Source organism: Amblyomma maculatum, chromosome 8, assembly GCF_055883805.1.
Source record: "Amblyomma maculatum isolate TAMU_Amacu chromosome 8, ASM5588380v1, whole genome shotgun sequence".
NCBI classification, from domain to species: Eukaryota; Metazoa; Arthropoda; class Arachnida; order Ixodida; family Ixodidae; genus Amblyomma; species Amblyomma maculatum.
The window spans coordinates 1,428,720-1,446,640 of record NC_139351.1 but is presented as its reverse complement, the minus strand read 5'-3'; the positions used below and the strand labels follow the sequence as shown (position 1 = coordinate 1,446,640).

The following is a 17,921-nucleotide window of genomic DNA, read 5'->3' as shown; positions in this document are numbered from 1 at the left end:
TAATTCTTCGGTTACAATCTTTTCACTGAAAATGTATTTCTGCTTTATTCAATCCTAAAACAGCCTGTCCTCCACATCACTATGGAGCGAGCTGCAAACAGAGCCGTGTGTGCTTCTGCAAGACGCAGGAGTTCTGTGACATCCACACCGGGACATGTGCTCAGGACGGAGGAAAGTGTCGTCAAGGCTGGAGAAACTCCCCGTTCTGCGACATAAGTAAGGATTGACTACCATGGCTTGATCTGGGGGGCATGAAATTTAAAGACACTACATAGTCTCAGGAGCGTGAGAAGGCTCTTGTTTCCTTTGTTATAGCAAAAGGGTGCCTTAAGCCTAACTGTAGACTGGTCAGAAGCTTAATAATTAAGTACTCGCAGTGGATGAAATTTCTTTCGAACGCGGGTGTAAGGATGGACACATAGACAAAGTGTTTGCAAACAATCTGACTTAGCCCTGGGAAATTCCGCTCCCGGAAGAAGCATTTAAAGTCCGTCTTCGTCACTCATTTCAATGGGTTGAACGGAACGAGACAAGGCATTGGTCACTTAAGCTCGGGCTAATGGAGGACAATAAAACGCATGACACTGTAGAGACACAGCAGCAGACTTAGCGAAACCGGCTATACATTATAGAAATTGATTCATCACTTTTAGTGCATTGATGTAAGCATTTTTGCTGGATTGAGAATTGGAAGAGAGTGATGTATACATTGTGCAACTTCAAGTTAATGAACGAATTTTATTCTTCAAGTATGTTATTGCAGGCTTACATTTCTGAAATTTGGTTTTAAGCGTGGAGAAATGGGCCTACTCTGTCCCTTCTGTCCCTTTGCTTCGCGCTTAAAAGCAACTTTCTTATGATTCTTGCCAAGAGAATTTCGCAACTTCCAGCCTAGACGTTGCTGAGACACTTTAGAGCGAGTGCTGCTTAGCATTGCAAGGAAAGTCTTAAAGGACTTGGCGTCCGCGGTTGTCAGACGAAACAGGCGATTCACATTGTGCCATACATTCAGAACAGCGATTTACAAATTATCAGTCGCGGATATATATATATATATATATATATATATATATATATATATATTGAAAATATTTATTACTCATTAGAAATATTTATTACAAAATATTCGCACTTCCAATTTTGCCCTCTACTTACGCACCAACGCAAAATATTTACTTAATAAAATTTATTACTGTTTATAAATGCCTCAACTATTTTGCACCTTGTTTTGAATATGCAAATTATTGCAAAGGTTCTCAGCACAGGCCAAGAAATAATTAAACTTGCTGAAGCATTATCATATCTTGGAGCCTTCTCAATTTCAAAGTATGGCATTTTTTTAAAGCTCAGTATCTAAACACTAAAGTTTCAGAAATATAAACTCATACCTAATTCTGTATTTGCAAACGATATTGCTTCTTCGAGAAATGAGGCGGTGACATCGTGATCGTATCGTTAAAAATAGTTTGCAGACCTTAAAAGAGTTAATGTTTGGCTATTTGGGGTTTTGAGTTCACAAGAATATATTTTGCTTAGAGCAAAACCACCTTTTGCGCTAAATGATATGCTTGTGATTACAGACCTTATTTGGTTAAATTACTAGTTCTCGTACCGTTCGATTATTTTCTTCGGCAACAGCAACTTATAACCACACGTTTTATGCGTCTCCAAGAGCAGAACGATTGGAAACAGTGGATAATACCGGTGACATAGGAGCGGGTGGTTTCTGGCATATGACCTGAGACCATATGCAATAACTTCAATATGCCGTGCATGAAGAAAACATGTCTCGCTATATACAGCTTTGAGTTAAATTAGGTAGCACAAAAATGACACAGGTTGCTTCCTAGTGTCCAGTGTTTTTGAAGGTGCGATCTTGGAAGTTGGGGCAAAAATTTGCGAATACTTTCAAAACTAATATCAGCAAGGGGCGTCGAAAGTGCATAAAATCCATCTAAAAACTGGAGCGTTCTTGACGTGGCATTCCAAGATATCAAACACAAAAGCAATATTTGTTTCTGGGGAGTAGGTGGATTATCAAAAAAAAAAAAAGCAGCACTGGCAGACGAAGGACGCGAAGAAAGATTTTCTGCTGTGTGTAGTCCTTCTTCTCGTCCTTCGTCTGTTAGCGCTTTTTTTTTTTTTTTTTTACACTGAAGGCCTCAAATTCTTCAACCGTTTCAGGTTATCCCTTGCTGCGTTATGCACCTTCAGTGAGCGCAATTAGCGACAAAGGTGCTACGATCGGCTTCAAATCCTGGGACCGGTCGACTGACCTTGGTGAGGGGACACCGGCAGAATACCGTGTGGAGTACAAGGTGAGCTCGCGCTCATTGTTTGTAGATGATCCTTGCGCGGAGTTCCAAAATTTTTATTGCCAGAAATCAGCGGGAATTTATTACTGCTCGGCAGATAATAAGGTGGATAATAAATGATGGATATAAAAATGCCCGTAAACTTATGTAAAGCCTAACAGAGACACCACAATCAGACAAGAGACACAGCTAAGCGCCCTGTCCTGTGTCTCTTGTCTGATTGTGGTGTCTCTGTAGCGCTTTACATAAGTTTACGGGCATGAACCAACTAGCCCCGCAACGCATTTTACTATAAAAATGGCCTTAAATTTTCTCTTAGTCGCGTCTTTCGCAGATACTCTGTTGTGCCGCTGCTTTGGATCTTCGTTAACATTGCGTTAAGCCGAAAATTGCAATATTCGTTATGACATTTTTATGGAAAGCATGAGCAAGCTTGATTGAATAAAATATTTATTTACAATGGGATTTATAACGTCTGCTGCGCCGACGAGGAATACGATTAAGCTTGCCGGACACATGTGAGTAATCTAAACCCGCATGAAATTCATCACTACTGCAGTGCCTCGTTTGAAAACGACCTTGGTGTGCGAAATTCATTCGCATACCAGTCAGTGCATATGATTAAGCTTGGACCAGAATACATAAATCACTTTTGAATTGAAAAGTGGTTAAAAGCTTAGAATACAGCTTACCACCCAGAACAGCCGTCCCCAAATTTTGTATGTACTCGTTTTCATCCGCATTCGCTTGTGAGCATCCCTTAAGCTCAGTCATCGCCCTTCACATATATATGGAGGGGGTTGAAGGGGTCCGGTAGGTCATAGACGTAACGAAGATGACACACGGTAGGAAAATAGTAAGCTTTATTCCGACGTTTCGGCCAGCGTCCGGCTTTTGTCAAGGAATGCAGCATTCTTTGCAAAAGGCTGAACCCCGGCCGAAACGTCGGATTAGCCTTTACCGTTTTTCGACCTTGTTTCATCTCCTTTACGTTTATATATAAACCTGTTATTTAGATGGCTGGGCCTATATATATATATATAAGCAGATAAATGAAGGGGAGATGAGGATGCTCGTTATAATACATGAAGGAAAGAAGCCAGCAGTCGGCGAGGCAAAGGAAAGCATTGGGGATTGTACTTTGTCCTTTTTTTTTAAATTTTTATTGCCGGGGCCGGGGCCCGGCCTTCTTTGACGAAGGCCGGGCCCCGGCCGAAACGTCGGAAATAAACCGTTGTTTTCGTTTGTGCGCCCCTACATCATCTTATATATATATATATATATATATATATATATATATATATATATATATATATATTGTTAAGGTTTATTTACAGAATGGTTCTGCACCTTAGCCTGATGTGCTAACCAACAGATGGTGAGCTTCCTCTTCTTCCACTTCTATCCCGGAGAGCCTCTTTTTGCACTTTGTTCTCTTCTGTTCGCATGCCTGACATTTCCCCCTTCGCAGGCGAAGCCCCTGGGCTGTCAGTCAGAGTCCCGAGCGAGAGTGGCAGCGCTTCATTCTTGCGACATGAACTACCTGTGTTTTCCGAGAGGGGCGACCTTGGGAACATTGGCGAGACACGACGTAGTTCAAGTCATTGATGCGTTTGAGCACAATAAATGGGCCTGTGTAGTGCGACAGCAGCTTCTGGGACAAACCACGCTTGCGGAGAGGTGTCCAGAGCCACACTAAGTCGCCGGGAAGATAAGAGACATCCTGATGCCGACGATCGTAGAGCTGCTTAGAGCGGTCCTGTGAGGCCAGAGTGCGTAATCGGGCTACCCGACGAGCCTCTTCAGCGCGGCAGAGGGTGCTCGAAACAGACGGCTCAGTGTCGAGCGAGAACGGCAAAATGGTGTCAAGAGAACGTCGAGGCGGACGGGCGTAGAGGAGGAAAAATGGACTATAGGAAGTTGTCTCATGCTTCGAGGTGTTATAGGCGTAAGTAATGAAAGGAAGCACGTCATCCCAGTTCTTGTGCCGCGAGTCAACATACATCGCAAGCATGTTCGTCAGTGTCCGGTTTGTACGTTCGACGAGGCCATTTGTCTGAGGATGGTACGGCGTAGAGTGACGCAACTGGCAAGTACAATAGCGCAGAAGCTGTTCCACAACATCTGCCGTAAACTGGCGGCCTCGGTCACTGATAATTACACGAGGAGGCCCATGACGGAGGACGACAGCGTGAAGAAGAAAGAACGAGACGTCAGCGGCGGTGGCGGAAGGGATGGCGGCAGTTTCACAGTAACGCGTGAGATGATCAACGCACACGATGACCCAGCGATTGCCTTTGGACTAGCGGGGAAACGGGCCTATGAGGTCAACACCCACTTGCTCATATGGTGTGGTCGGTGGTGTCACCGGATGTAAGTGGCCCGGCGGAGAAGTGGTGGGAAGCTTGAACCGCTGGCACTGCACGCAGGAGTTCACGTAACGCTGAGTCGTTCGACGCATATTTGGCCAGTAGAAACGTTCCTTAATGCGCGTAAGAGTCCCGGCAAACCGCAAGTGCCCAGCTGTAACGTCATCGTGCATAGAGTGTAGAACAGAGGAGTAGAGGCTAGCCGGAACGACTAGCAGAAAGCGTGCACCTCCAGACGAGTAATTTTTTCGATACAGCAAACCATCGCGAATGCAGAAAGGGTTCGCAGGTGCCGGATCATGAGCTTTTTCAAAAAGTGATACCAAGTCTTGATCTTTTCGTTGTTCTCGCTGGAAAGTGGCAAGATCCGGAAATTGTACGGAAACGGCGGCAAGATAGTCGTCAAAGTTGTCATCGCAGAGGGTAGTTGCTAGAGGCAGCCGCGAGAGGCAGTCAGCGTCAGCGTGTTGGCGGCCACTTTTGTAAGACACTGTAAAGTTGAACTCCTGAAGGCGTAATGCCCAGCGGGCCAGCCGACCGCAGGGGTCGCGTAGATTCACCAGCCAGCAAAGCGAATGGTGATCGGTGATGACTGTAAAGGAACGTCCATAAAGGTACGAGCGAAACCGCTGTACGCCAAAAACGACGGCAAGGCACTCTTGCTCCGTCACGGTATAGTTGCGTTCAGACTTGCTAAGGGTGCGACTTGCGTAAGAGACAACGTGTTGGTTTCCGTCATGCCGTTGTATAAGCACAGCACCCACGCCGATGCCACTTGCGTCAGTGTGGAGTTCAGTGGGAGCTGTCGGGCTGAAATGACGCAGTATGGGCCGTGAGGTAAGAAGAAACTTGAGCTGGCGAAACGCAGAATCACATTCAGTAGTCCATTTGAAAGGAACATCCTTCTGCAAGAGGCGTGTGAGGGGGTAGGCTACTTCAGCAAACTTAGGGATGAAGCATCGAAAGTAAGAGCAAAGTCCCAGGAAGCTCCTGAGTTCTTTCACAGACTTGGGCTCTTTGACGCAACTGACACCTTCAATCTTCTGTGGGTCAGGCCTAACACCGTCTTTGTCAACCAAATGCCCAAGCACAACGATCTGTCGTTCACCGAAGCGGCACTTCTTAGAGTTCAGCACAAGACCCGCTTCCTCCATGCAGTTAAGGACCACAGCTAAACGGCTGTTATGCTCGGCGAAGGTCCTCCCGAAGATCACTACGTCATCTAGGTAACACATTCAAATTTGCCACTTCAGACCACGCAAAAGAGTGTCCATAAATCTTTCGAAGGTAGCCGGAGCGTTGCATAGGCCGAAAGGCATCACGTTAAATTCATACAACCCATCGGGAGTCACGAATGCCGTCTTCTCCTTGTGTTTCGGATGCGTCGGTATCTGCCAATATCCGGACCGTAAATCAACAGATGAAAAGTAGGAAGCTGAATGGAGGCAGTCAATGGCATCATCAACACGCGGGAGCGGGTAAACATCCTTCTTGGTGATCGACAGTATTGAGGCGGCGATAGTCGACACAAAATCACCAGGTGCCATCTTTCTTTTTCACGAGAATCACAGGGGCGGCCCATGGGCTAGATGATTCCTGAATGATTCCTCTTTGCATCATATCACGGACCTGTTCGTCAATTATCTTACGTTCTGAAGGTGAAACACGGTATGGTGTTTGTCTAATCGGGTGTGCAGATCCAGTGTCGATCATGTGATGGGTGCGGGAAGGCGGAATCGGTGGTGGCTGATCTCGAGCAAAGTCGAACACGTCCGCATGTTTCATAAGAACCTCCATCAATATTCGGCGATCGTTGGTGGGTAGCGATTGATTTATCACGGACTGAAACCGGGAATCAGCATGATCTGGACGTCTAGTTGAACGAGCAACGCCGTCACTGAACGCGGCGATATGCATAGAAAGGCGTTCTTCAAAGTCGGCGAGTTTCAAGCCACGCGGCAATACGGCAGGTTCATTGGTATGGTTGACAGTCCAAAGCGTGGCACGACCCTCGTTCACTCGAACAACGCTGCGGGGCACCAACACACTCTTTTTAGCACCGGAAAGGGAAGCGGGTTCCACCAGAGCGTCGAAGGCATTGGGGACCGCGCCCGAAGACACAACTCCGCACCTCCACCACACTGTTAAGGTTTATTTACAGAATGGTTCTGCACCTTAGCCTGATGTGCTAACCAACAGATAGTGAGCTTCCTCTTCTTCCACTTCTATCCCGGAGAGCCTCTTTTTGCACTTTGTTCTCTTCTGTTCGCATGCCTGACATTATATATATATATATATATATATATATATATATATATATATATATATATATTGTAGTGTGGTAATCTTCATCGATATAACCACTGACATGCGTCGCGTGCTGCCGCTCTCAAGGACGAAGAAGTTGTTCGCTGCCTTGCTCTTTCGCCACGCCTGACGCTCCGCTGCGAGTCCCTCCTGAGCGGCTGGATCCATCTGGGTTTACCGAATAAGCACACCCCTACAATTGGTGCAGGTGCTGCTGGGTACGTTCCCGTCCACCCTGGAACTGAGAAGCCGCACATTACCCTCTGCTTCAAGCATGCCGGACGATACTGCCTCGACATCGTCGCCCCTCCCAACCACCGTGCTGTGTTCTGGAGCTCTACGGCAGCGTGATCCGTGCCTCTTCAGTGGCACAGCCGACCAGGACGTCGACGATTGGTTGTCGGCATATGAGCGCGTCAGTAGCTACAACAGATGGGACGACGCTATCAAGCTAAGTAATGTAATCTTTTATCTGACTGACGTGGCGAACCTCTGGTTTCGCAACCATGAGGCAGACCTGCCATTTTAAAAAGAATTTTGCAGAAGTGTTCGGCCGCCCTGCAGTTCGTAAGCTCCGGGCAGAACAACGCTTGCGTGAGCGCACTTAGCAAGTCGAAGAGTCGTTCACTGGTTATATAGAGGACATCGTGGACCTATGCAAGCGTGTCGATCCGCTAATGACCGAAGCGGATAAGATCGAAAACATCATGAAAGGCATCTCTGACGACGCGTGCCAAATGCTCTGGGCAAAAAATCCTGCCACGGTGAGTGACGTGATCAAGCTTTGCCAGAGCTACGACGTGCTTCGTAAGAAGCGCGTTTCTACCCGGCGGTCCGGTGTTAGAGACGACGCCATCTCTACACTTGCGCTGGGCGGTTCTACCCCATCAGAGGGCAGCCCTTTACTTCAGCAAATCAAAGCCTTCGTTCGAGAAGAGGTCGCCCGCCAGCTATCGCTGGTCCCTCAGTTACAGGATACTGGCCGCCTTGCTCCTGACATGGCTCCGTCTTTGGCCCCTACCATACGGCGTGCCGTTCAAGATCACATCGCTGATGTCCTTCCGCCCAGCTCCATGCTCCCGCCCAGCCCTGTGCTGCCGCCCAGCCCCGTTCCGGCGCAAGTAACGACACCACTGACTTACGCCCAAGTTGCGGCCAGGCCGCTCATGCCATCAGCATCTCTTTCCTACCAGGCCGCTCCTTCCAACCTTCCTTCGCCTTTGCCTGGGTCTGCATTCCATGTCCCTATTCCAAGGGTACGCCAATGCCCTACGAACCCTTGGCGTACCGCGGACAACCGGCCAATCTGCTACTCTTGCGTGCTGCCGGGCCATGTCGCACGCCTTTGCCGCCAACGCCTTCCACCTTCTCGACCTGAACTATGGAACTACTCCTACAATACAGACCATCCCTCGCCGAGAAATCCGCCCAGTTCCGACTTTGTATCTCGTGACAATCAAACGTACACAACTCGCCTATCACCTTCCCCTCGTCGCCGTTCCCCGTCCCCACTCCGACGTTCTACCGGCACTGTTGAGGGAAACTAACAGTCGCAGTTCCCGGGGCAAGAACTGCGTTTGGTTCGAACTCTTCAAGTCATCAGTGTTCTCACACTAACGTAATTCAAGTGTTTGTCGACGGCGTCGCAGTACTCGCTCTTGTCGACACGGGCGCTGCCGTATCCGTCATCAGTGAAGCTCTTTGCCGTCGTCTTCGTAAGGTGACCACCGCACTTTCCGACTTTTCGCTTCGCACCGCCTCATCACAGCGCATTCATCCCACAGCGGCGTGCACGGCCCGTGTTCTCATCGAAGACGTCTTATACACCATTGAGTTTATTGTACTGTCTCGCTGCTCACACGACATCATGCTGGGCTACGAATTCCTTTCCACTCATCATGCCGTTATTGACTGCGCCCGCGCGGAATTTTCCTTTTTACCTCTTTGTGATACCGTCTTGTGTGACGTCCCTACCCGGCCTGCAAAACTCCTCGTCGCCAATGACACAGACATTCCTCCATTTTCTGCTGCCCTCGTTCCACTCTCCTGTGAAAGCGTTATTAGTTCGACTGTCTTCTTCACACCTTCCGACGCCGCTTCACGCCATCCCTGCCTCCTGCTTCCATTTGCTGTTCTCAAGTTCGAAGATGGCCTTAGTGCAATGTACGTCTCAAATCCATTTTCGTGCCCGTCCGTCCTGCTACGCGGCGAGTGTCTCGGTCGTATTGAAGAACTTGATCCCGCGCTTGTAAATATTCTTCCTGCAACGCCTACTTCATTAGACGTTAATGTGCTCAGCTCTTGCGATACAACGACCGCTTCGACACCACCCGATGTTCTTCAACAAGCTATTGACGCAGATCTTCCACCCGCACAACGCGATCAACTCGCTGCTCTTCTACAGAACTTCACTTCTGCCTTCGACCTTCCTCACACTGCTCTGGGTCGCACGTCTGTCGTTGCGCACGCAATCGACACTGGTACAAACGCACCTTTACGACAGCGTCCTTATCGCGTGTCGGCCTCTGAGCACCAAGTCATTGCTGACAACGTGGACGACATGCTTCGCCGGGGCGTCATACAGCCATCTAACAGTCCATGGGCTTCTCCGGTTGTTTTGGTCACCAAGAAAGATGGTTCCATCCGGTTTTGCGTCGATTACCGTATGCTTAACAAAATCACGCGCAAAGATGTCTATCCTTTACCGCGAATCGACGACGCCTTGGACTGTTTACAGGGAGCCGAGTATTTCTCCTCTTTGGATTTGCGCTCCGGCTACTGGCAGGTACCGATGGCTGATAATGACCGCTCGAAAACTGCCTTTATAACACCGGATGGATTATACGAGTTCAACGTTATGCCCTTTGGCCTCTGCAATGCCCCAGCTACTTTCGAGCGCCTGATGGACACTATTCTTCGTGGACTGAAGTGGCAGACCTGTCTTTGTTACCTGGATGACATCGTAGTTTTTTCTACCGACTTTTCTTCTCACCTTCTCCGCCTAAAGCATCTCCTCACGTGTCTCGCCGACGCTGGGCTTCAGTTGAATTTGAAGAAGTGCCACTTTGCCGCTCGAAAACTCAGAATTTTAGGCCACGTAGTCTCTAAGGAAGGCATTCTTCCCGACCCCACCAAACTTCGCGCAGTTGCAGAGTTCCCGAAGCCAACCTCCCTGAAGCAGCTTCGGAGCTTTATCGGCCTCTGCTCCTACTTTCGACGTTTCATCTTGAACTTCGCTTCTATAATCGCTCCTCTGACCCAGCTCCTTGCCGGCAGCTCCGACCTTTCCGCCTGGACTCCAGCCTGCGATAAAGCCTTCGACACTTTACGCCGCCTTTTGGTTTCGCCGCCCAATCTACGCCACTTTGATCCGGCTGCGCCTACGGAGATCCACACTGATGCCAGCGGTATTGGGCTTGGTGCCGTCCTTACCCAACGTAAGCCTGGTTACAGCGAGTATGTTGTGGCATACGCCAGCCGAACATTGACAAAGGCAGAATCTAATTATTCAGTCACAGAAAGGGAATGTTTGGCCATTATTTGGGCTATCGGAAAATTTCGTCCTTATGTGTATGGTCGACCGTTTTACGTTGTCACCGATCACCACGCTTTGTGCTGGCTTGCCTCCCTGAAAGACCCATCCGGTCGCCTTGCTCGCTGGGCTCTTCGTCTCCAGGAGTTTGACATTCATGTCATTTATCGATCAGGCCTGAAGCATACGGACGCGGATGCTCTTTCCCGCTCGCCATTGCCTAGAGATACTTCGTCTGACCACGTCTGTGCCTACGATTTGTCGACTCTTACCACTATCGACATGGCTGCCGAGCAGCGGAATGACCCCTGGATCAATGCACTTTTGGATTTTCTCTCAAGTCCTACTCCCGGTCATTCATCTAAAGCACTCGTCCGGCAAGCCCACCACTTCTCCATTCGTGACGGTCTTCTCTATCGCCGCAATTATTTGCTTGATGGACGGAAGTGGCTTCTAGTCATCCCGCGTCATCTCCGTGCCGACATTTGTGCTGCGTACCATGGTGACCCACAATGTGCTCACGGTGGCGTATTGAAAACCTACACGCGCCTGCGTCTGCGATTTTACTGGCAAGGAATGTAACGCTTCGTACGACATTTCGTGCGCGCTTGCGAATCTTGTCAACGCCGAAAAACTCCTCAGAAGTCCTCTGTTTCGTTGCAGCCGTTGCCCTGCCCTGCTCGTCCGTTTGACCGCGTTGGCATAGATCTCTATGGCCCTCTTCCTACTACTCCTGCTGGAAACCGGTGGATTATTGTGGCAGTAGACCATCTGACTCGCTACACTGAAACATCACCGCTACCCTCTGCCTCTGCAAGAGACGTTGCTTTGTTCATTCTCAACAACTTGATTCTTCGCCACGGGACTGCGAAGGAACTGCTCAGTGACCGCGGACGCGTTTTCTTGTGTGACGCTCTCGAGGCCCTACTGAAAGAATGTCGCATCATTCATCGCACCGCTACTTCTTACCACCCTCAGACGAATGCTGCAACGCTGCAACAGTACTGTGAGTGACATGCTGGCCATGTACGTCAACGACGCTCATTCCAACTGGGACCACGTTCTTCCCTTCGTAACCTACGCGTACAACACTGCGATACAGACCACCACTGGATTCTCTCCCTTCTTTCTTCTTTACGGGCGCGAGCCAACCTGCACAATGGACGCGCTTTTTCCCTACCGCCCTGATGTTTCTGAATCGACGCCACTCTCGGACGCCGGCCAGTACGCAGAAGAATGCCGTCAGCTCGCTCGTTCGCTTACAAAGAAAAATCAGTGGCAACAAAAACACCATCGTGACACTGGTGAGGCGCCTTCATATGCGCCCAACTCCCTGGTGTGGCTCTCGGTTCCTGCCACAACCGCCGGCCTGTCAAAGAAGCTTCTTGCTCGGTATCACGGTCCATGCCGAGTCCTTCAAAAAACATCTCCTGTGAACTACGTAGTTGAGCCCGTTACGCCATCTGCGGACTTGCGTCGCCGTGGACTCGAAATAGTTCATGTGGACGGAATCAAGCCCTACTACGATCCGTCTGTCCTTTCGGCACCATGAGTCGCCAGGATGGCTCCTTCTCTGCCCGGGGGGAAACTGTAGTGTGGTAATCTTCATCAATATAACCACTGACATGCGTCGCGTGCTGCCGCTCTCAAGGACGAAGAAGTTGTTCGCTGCCTTGCTCTTTCGCCACGCCTGACGCTCCGCTGCCAGTCCCTCCTGAGCGGCTGGATCCATCTGGGTTTACCGAATAAGCACACCCCTACAATATATATATATATATTGTGAGCACTGTGTGGCGCTTCTTCTTCCACACGGCTGAACGTGCTGCAGCCACCGTAGTGCTGCTTCATCTTCATCCTACTCCCTCTTGTAGATACCCATCGTCATCGCGGAGTGTGTTTGGCTGCAGTGTGCGACCAAGGCTTCAGGTCTGCAATAAAGCCTGATTCCCCAAGTCCGACCTTCGCGTTACCTTACATGTGGTGGAGGTGCGCCTTGATTTCCCCGCTGCTTCGTCACCTGCATCCACCTGGAGCTTCGTTCTGGCCGCCGTTTGACCCCGACCACCATCGTCATGACTCAAGAGGGCCACTTCGCTACTTCGGCTTCTACCAACTCGACTCCAGCTCCCCTTGCCACTTGGACTGTCAGCAGCCGTCAGCGCGACCCGCAAATGTTCGCCGGTCTCCGAGGCGACGACGCTGATGACTGGCTCGACAGCTACGACCGGGTCAGTGCTTTCAACCGGTGGGACGATTCGCTTAAACTAATTAATGTGTCCTTTTATTTGACGGATGTGGCCAAAACGTGGTTCCTAAATCATGAATCGACGATTCCTGACTGGGCTACCTTTAAACAAAAGTTACGCCAGATTTTCTGCGCTCCTACTGTTCGCACGGAGTCCGCCAAGAAGAAGCTAGAAGCCCGACTTCAGCGGTCCAATGAGACCTATACCTCTTATATCGAAGATGTTCTAGCACTTTGTCGGCGCATAAATGACACCATGCCAGAGGCCGAGCGGGTTCGGCACGTCCTTAAAGGTATTGGGCCACTCGCCTATAACGCCCTGGCCGTGCAGAACCCTACCACAATTGACGCCATCATATCGACCTGTCAACGCCTTGACGAACTACAGTCAATACGCCTGCAGCCTGATCCCACTTCATTTGGTTTCACTGCCGAAGCTGACCTCCGTGCTCTTATTCGCGGATTAATTCGTGAAGAGCTCTCGGCTCAAGGTAATTTGTGCCGCCCTGCATCTGAGCCACATCCTTCAAGTGCCGGCCTGCGTAGCATTGTCAAAGAAGAGCTGGCCTCAATGACCTATTGCCCGCCAACATCGGTCGCTCCTACCATCTGTCAGGCGCCAACGTACGCCCAGGTCACATCCTTGCCGCCTGCAGTTGGAGCGCCTACGCCACCGGCGCCTACCACTGCTCATGTCGCTGCATTGGCACCACCTGCCGCGGCGCCGACATACTACCCTAACTGGCGCCCAGCCCGCCCTGTTTGTTATTACTGCGGGTACCGAGGCCATATTTCCCGCTTCTGTCGTCGCAGGCTCCAGAATGAACGCCGCGGCTACGAATCATTTGAAGCAGACTACCCTCCTCGCTTTTCCGGCTCTAACCACCGTTCATTCCCTGATTATCCCCGACGTTCATCACCCCCGCCAGAAAGCCCCGCTCCGCCTGCTGGTTACAGGCCTTCAAGACGCCGTTCTACTTCGCCTTTTCGCCGCTCAACCTCGCCTCTCCGTCAAGCTTCTCTGACGACCCCCCGCTTGTCGGAAAACTGACCACTGCAGTTTTAGGAGGGAAAACTGCACTCTTCGACCATCCCAAAAATCCTCCGGAACGTCCCTGGAATATTATTTTAGTGCGGGTTGAAGGTTTGTCTGTTGAGGCTTTGGTTGACACGGGCGCCGCTGTTTCTGTGATACACACTGACTTGTGCTCCCGCTTGCGAAAAGTTAAAACGCCTTATGATGGACCTGAACTCCGTGGAGCTAATGGTGCAATAATTCGGCCTTCTGCTAAGTGTACTGTGCGAGTTTTTGTTGATGGTGTCCGCCACCATGTACAATTTGCCGTGATGTCACCCTGCGCTCACCCAATTATTTTAGGCTGGGATTTTCTGTCTGCCGCATCAGCCAGCATTTCGTGTCGCGACAGGGTCATTTACATGACCGAGAGCGATCCGTCTTCTGAACCTCCCGAGCCCCGTTATCGCCTACTTGCCGCTACTGACTCAGTGTTGCCCCCTGGATGCGAACAACTTGTTGCGCTTACTGCTACTGACATTGATAACGGAGATGTGCTAATCGTGCCTTCTGATCGCCATCTGACCCGTGGAATCGCGCTACCACCAAGTCTTGTTCGGTTTGAGCATGGCACAGCGCTTGTCGCTGCTTCGAACACTTCGCCAGAGCCCATTGTGCTGACTAAAGGGACATGTTTTCCTTGTGCCCTGGACATTCACCCGGTGTCCCTCACCACCCTTACCGCCCCCTCTTCCTCACCAGCAGCTTCTTCTGATGCTTCTGTCTGTGTTCTCTTTGGCACCATCAATCCCGACCTTCCTGCGACTCACCGCCAAGCTTTGCAGGAATTACTTCGAAAACACCAAGCCTCCTTTGATGTCACTTCTCCGACCTTGGGCCGAACGTCTTCTGCACAGCACCGCATTATTACAGAAGGTACTTCTATTGTTAGCCGCCGCCCTTATCGTGTTTCCTTATCAGAACGTAAAATCATAGAAGATAATGTGAATGATATGCTCCGACGAGACATTATTCGGCCATCAGCTAGCCCCTGGTCATCTCCGGTCGTCTTGGTCAAAAAAAAGGATGGCTCCGTGCGTTTTTGCGTTGATTACCGCGCACTTAACAAAGTCACTCGCAAAGACGTTTACCCTATGCCACGAATTGACGACTCCCTCGACTGTCTTCAGGGCGCCGAATATTTCTCCACTTTGGATTTGCGTTCCGGTTACTGGCAGATACCGATGCACGAAGCCGACAAAGAAAAAAACCGCATTCGCTACTCCCGATGGGCTTTACGAATTCAATGTCATGCCTTTTGGACTTTGTAATGCCCCCGCTACGTTTGAGCGCATGATTGACACTGTTCTTAGAGGACTTAAGTGGAAAACATGCTTGTGCTACCTGGACGACATAGTTATCTTCTCTGCGACTTTTTCTGATCATTTATGCCGCCTTGATCAAGTATTAACGTGCCTAGCATCCGCCGGTCTCCAGCTGAACACAAAAAAGTGTAATTTCGCCAAGAAAGAAATCAAGATCCTGGGCCACCTCGTCAGCCGCGATGGCATTCGACCCGACCCTGACAAGCTTGCTGCAGTTTTGAACTTTGCACGCCCTCAACGGACTAAGGAACTACGCAGTTTCCTTGGCCTGTCTTCGTACTTTCGCCGTTTCATTCGCAATTTCGCTACCATTGCTGCACCGCTCCACCGCCTCCTTACCGACAGTACTACTTTCAATTGGTCCGAAGAATGCGAAAAAGCTTTCCAAACCCTAAAGAATGCCCTCACTTCGGACCCTGTTCTCGCTCACTTCGACGACACTGCTGCTACCATTCTCCACACCGATGCCAGCGGCCTCGGTATCGGCGCCGTACTTCTGCAACGTGACACCGCTTCTCGGGAAAAAGTAATTGCGTTTGCCAGTCGAACTCTAACACCAGCGGAACGCAACTACACTATCACAGAGCAAGAGTGCCTCGCCGTCGTTTGGGCAGTTCAGAAATTCCGCCCCTACCTCTACGGCCGCCATTTCACGATCGTTACCGATCACCACGCTCTGTGCTGGTTATCAACCCTCAAAAATTTGACTGGACGCCTTGGCCGTTGGATTCTGCGTTTGCAGGAATACCACTTCGATGTCATATTCAAATCAGGTCGCAAACATCGAGATGCCGATGCTCTTTCCCGCTGCCCGCTCCCAGAATCACCACCTAGTGCTTCTTCGCGCCTTCCTGCGTGCACCCTCGGCGTCGCAATGTCGTCCAGAGCTCCAAACATCCCCTGTGCTACTCCTGCCGCTGCTCCAGATCGGTACGCCATTATTTCACACCAGCAAGCCGATCCCTACTGTCTTTCCCTAATCAACCTTCTCACCGGTGCTTCTCACCCTCCTACCGCTAGGATGCGCAGACAACTCCAAAATTTCAAACTTGACAACGGCGTGCTGTCCCGTTATATTTATTGCTCTGAAGGCACCCGTTGGGTCCCCGTTATTCCGAAAGCGCTTCGCACCCGTATCCTGGCGGCTTTCCACGATGATGCTACAGCCGGTCACTTAGGCTTTCATAAAACTTACCACCGCGTGAAAACCCGTTTCTTCTGGCCAGGCCTCGCCTCAAGTGTGGCAAAATACGTCGCCTCTTGTCTGCCATGTCAGAGCCACAAACGGCCAACTTCTCCTCCTGCTGGCCTACTACAGCCGCTACCTTGCCCAGCTACTCCTTTTGCCGTTGTTGGCATAGACTTATACGGGCCACTTCCATTGTCCGCACGAGGTAATCGCTGGATCGTCACCGCCGTCGACCACCTAACACGCTACGCTGAGACCGCTGCCCTGCCTAATGGCTCAGCACATGAGGTCGCGACCTTCTTTTTGGAATCGCTCGTACTGCGTCATGGGGCCCCTCGAGTGCTTCTCAGCGATCGTGGTCGGACATTTCTGTCGACGATTGTAGCCGAAGTTATTGAGGCCTCAACCACACATCACAAATTGACCTCCAGCTATCACCCGCAGACCAATGGGTTGACTGAGCGGTTCCACCGCACGCTTTCTGACATGTTGTCTATGTACGTCGACCAGGACCACCGAAACTGGGACGCAATACTTCCTTTTGTTACGTTCGCCTACAATACGGCTGTACAGCGGACCACAGGTTACACCCCGTTTTTCCTCGTTTACGGCCGTTCTCCTGCTACCTTTCTTGACGCCTCTTTCCTTTCTACACATGCCAGTTCCTCGCCCTCTCTTCCTGACCAGTTCCTTTCCCGAGTGGCCAAATCTCGCCGGCTTGCTCGCGTCAACACGGAAGCCAGCCAGGAAGACCGCAAATGCCGCTATGATGCAACCCATCGCCAAGTTTCGTTCCGTCCCGGCGACGAGGTGTTACTTTGGACCCCATTACGCACTCCTGGTCTTTCTGACAAGTTACAGCACCGTTACATTGGTCCTTACACAGTTCTTGCAAAAACCTCCCCGGTCAACTATCGCGTCTCTCCTCTTCACCCTCCTCCGGACAGTCGTTACCGTGGCACTGAAGTTGTCCACGTTTCACGTATGAAACCTTTTATTCGGCGCAATCCTGCGGACTAACTGCGGCCAGGCTGGCCGCTTCAACTGCGCGGGCGAAATAGTGTGAGCACTGTGTGGCGCTTCTTCTTCCACACGGCTGAACGTGCTGCAGCCACCGTAGTGCTGCTTCATCTTCATCCTACTCCCTCTTGTAGATACCCATCGTCATCGCGGAGTGTGTTTGGCTGCAGTGTGCGACCAAGGCTTCAGGTCTGCAATAAAGCCTGATTCCCCAAGTCCGACCTTCGCGTTACCTTACAATATATATATATATATATATATATATATATATATATATACAGATCAGTTAAGGGGAAATGAGGGTGCTCGTTATAATACACGAAGGGAAGAAGCCAATAGTCGGCGAGGCCAAGGAAAGCGTTGGGGATGGTACTTTATGTCTTTTTTTTTAATGTTTACTTGGATAACCACAGAAATTAGTCATGTAATCTATTAGGGGAAAGATAATTAAACACAAAGTAGAAGAAAAAACAACGTGCCAATGGTGGGAACCGAACCCACGACCTCCGAATAACGCGTCCGGTGCTCTACCAACTGAGCTACA

General features: G+C 50.2%; 1 protein-coding gene across 5 annotated transcripts in view; it reads left to right on the top strand.

Moving 5' to 3' along the window:
- The window catches only part of LOC146180432 (receptor-type tyrosine-protein phosphatase T-like), a 680,195-nt gene that overhangs the window by 305,454 nt on the left and 356,820 nt on the right, over positions 1 to 17,921 (top strand). For all 5 annotated transcript variants that reach the window (XM_084576027.1, XM_084576026.1, XM_084576025.1 and 2 more), the window contains 2 exons: positions 64 to 216; positions 2,185 to 2,318. In XM_084576027.1, the coding sequence (XP_084432153.1) occupies positions 64 to 216; positions 2,185 to 2,318 (287 nt within the window). The remainder of the gene's footprint in view (positions 1 to 63; positions 217 to 2,184; positions 2,319 to 17,921) is intronic.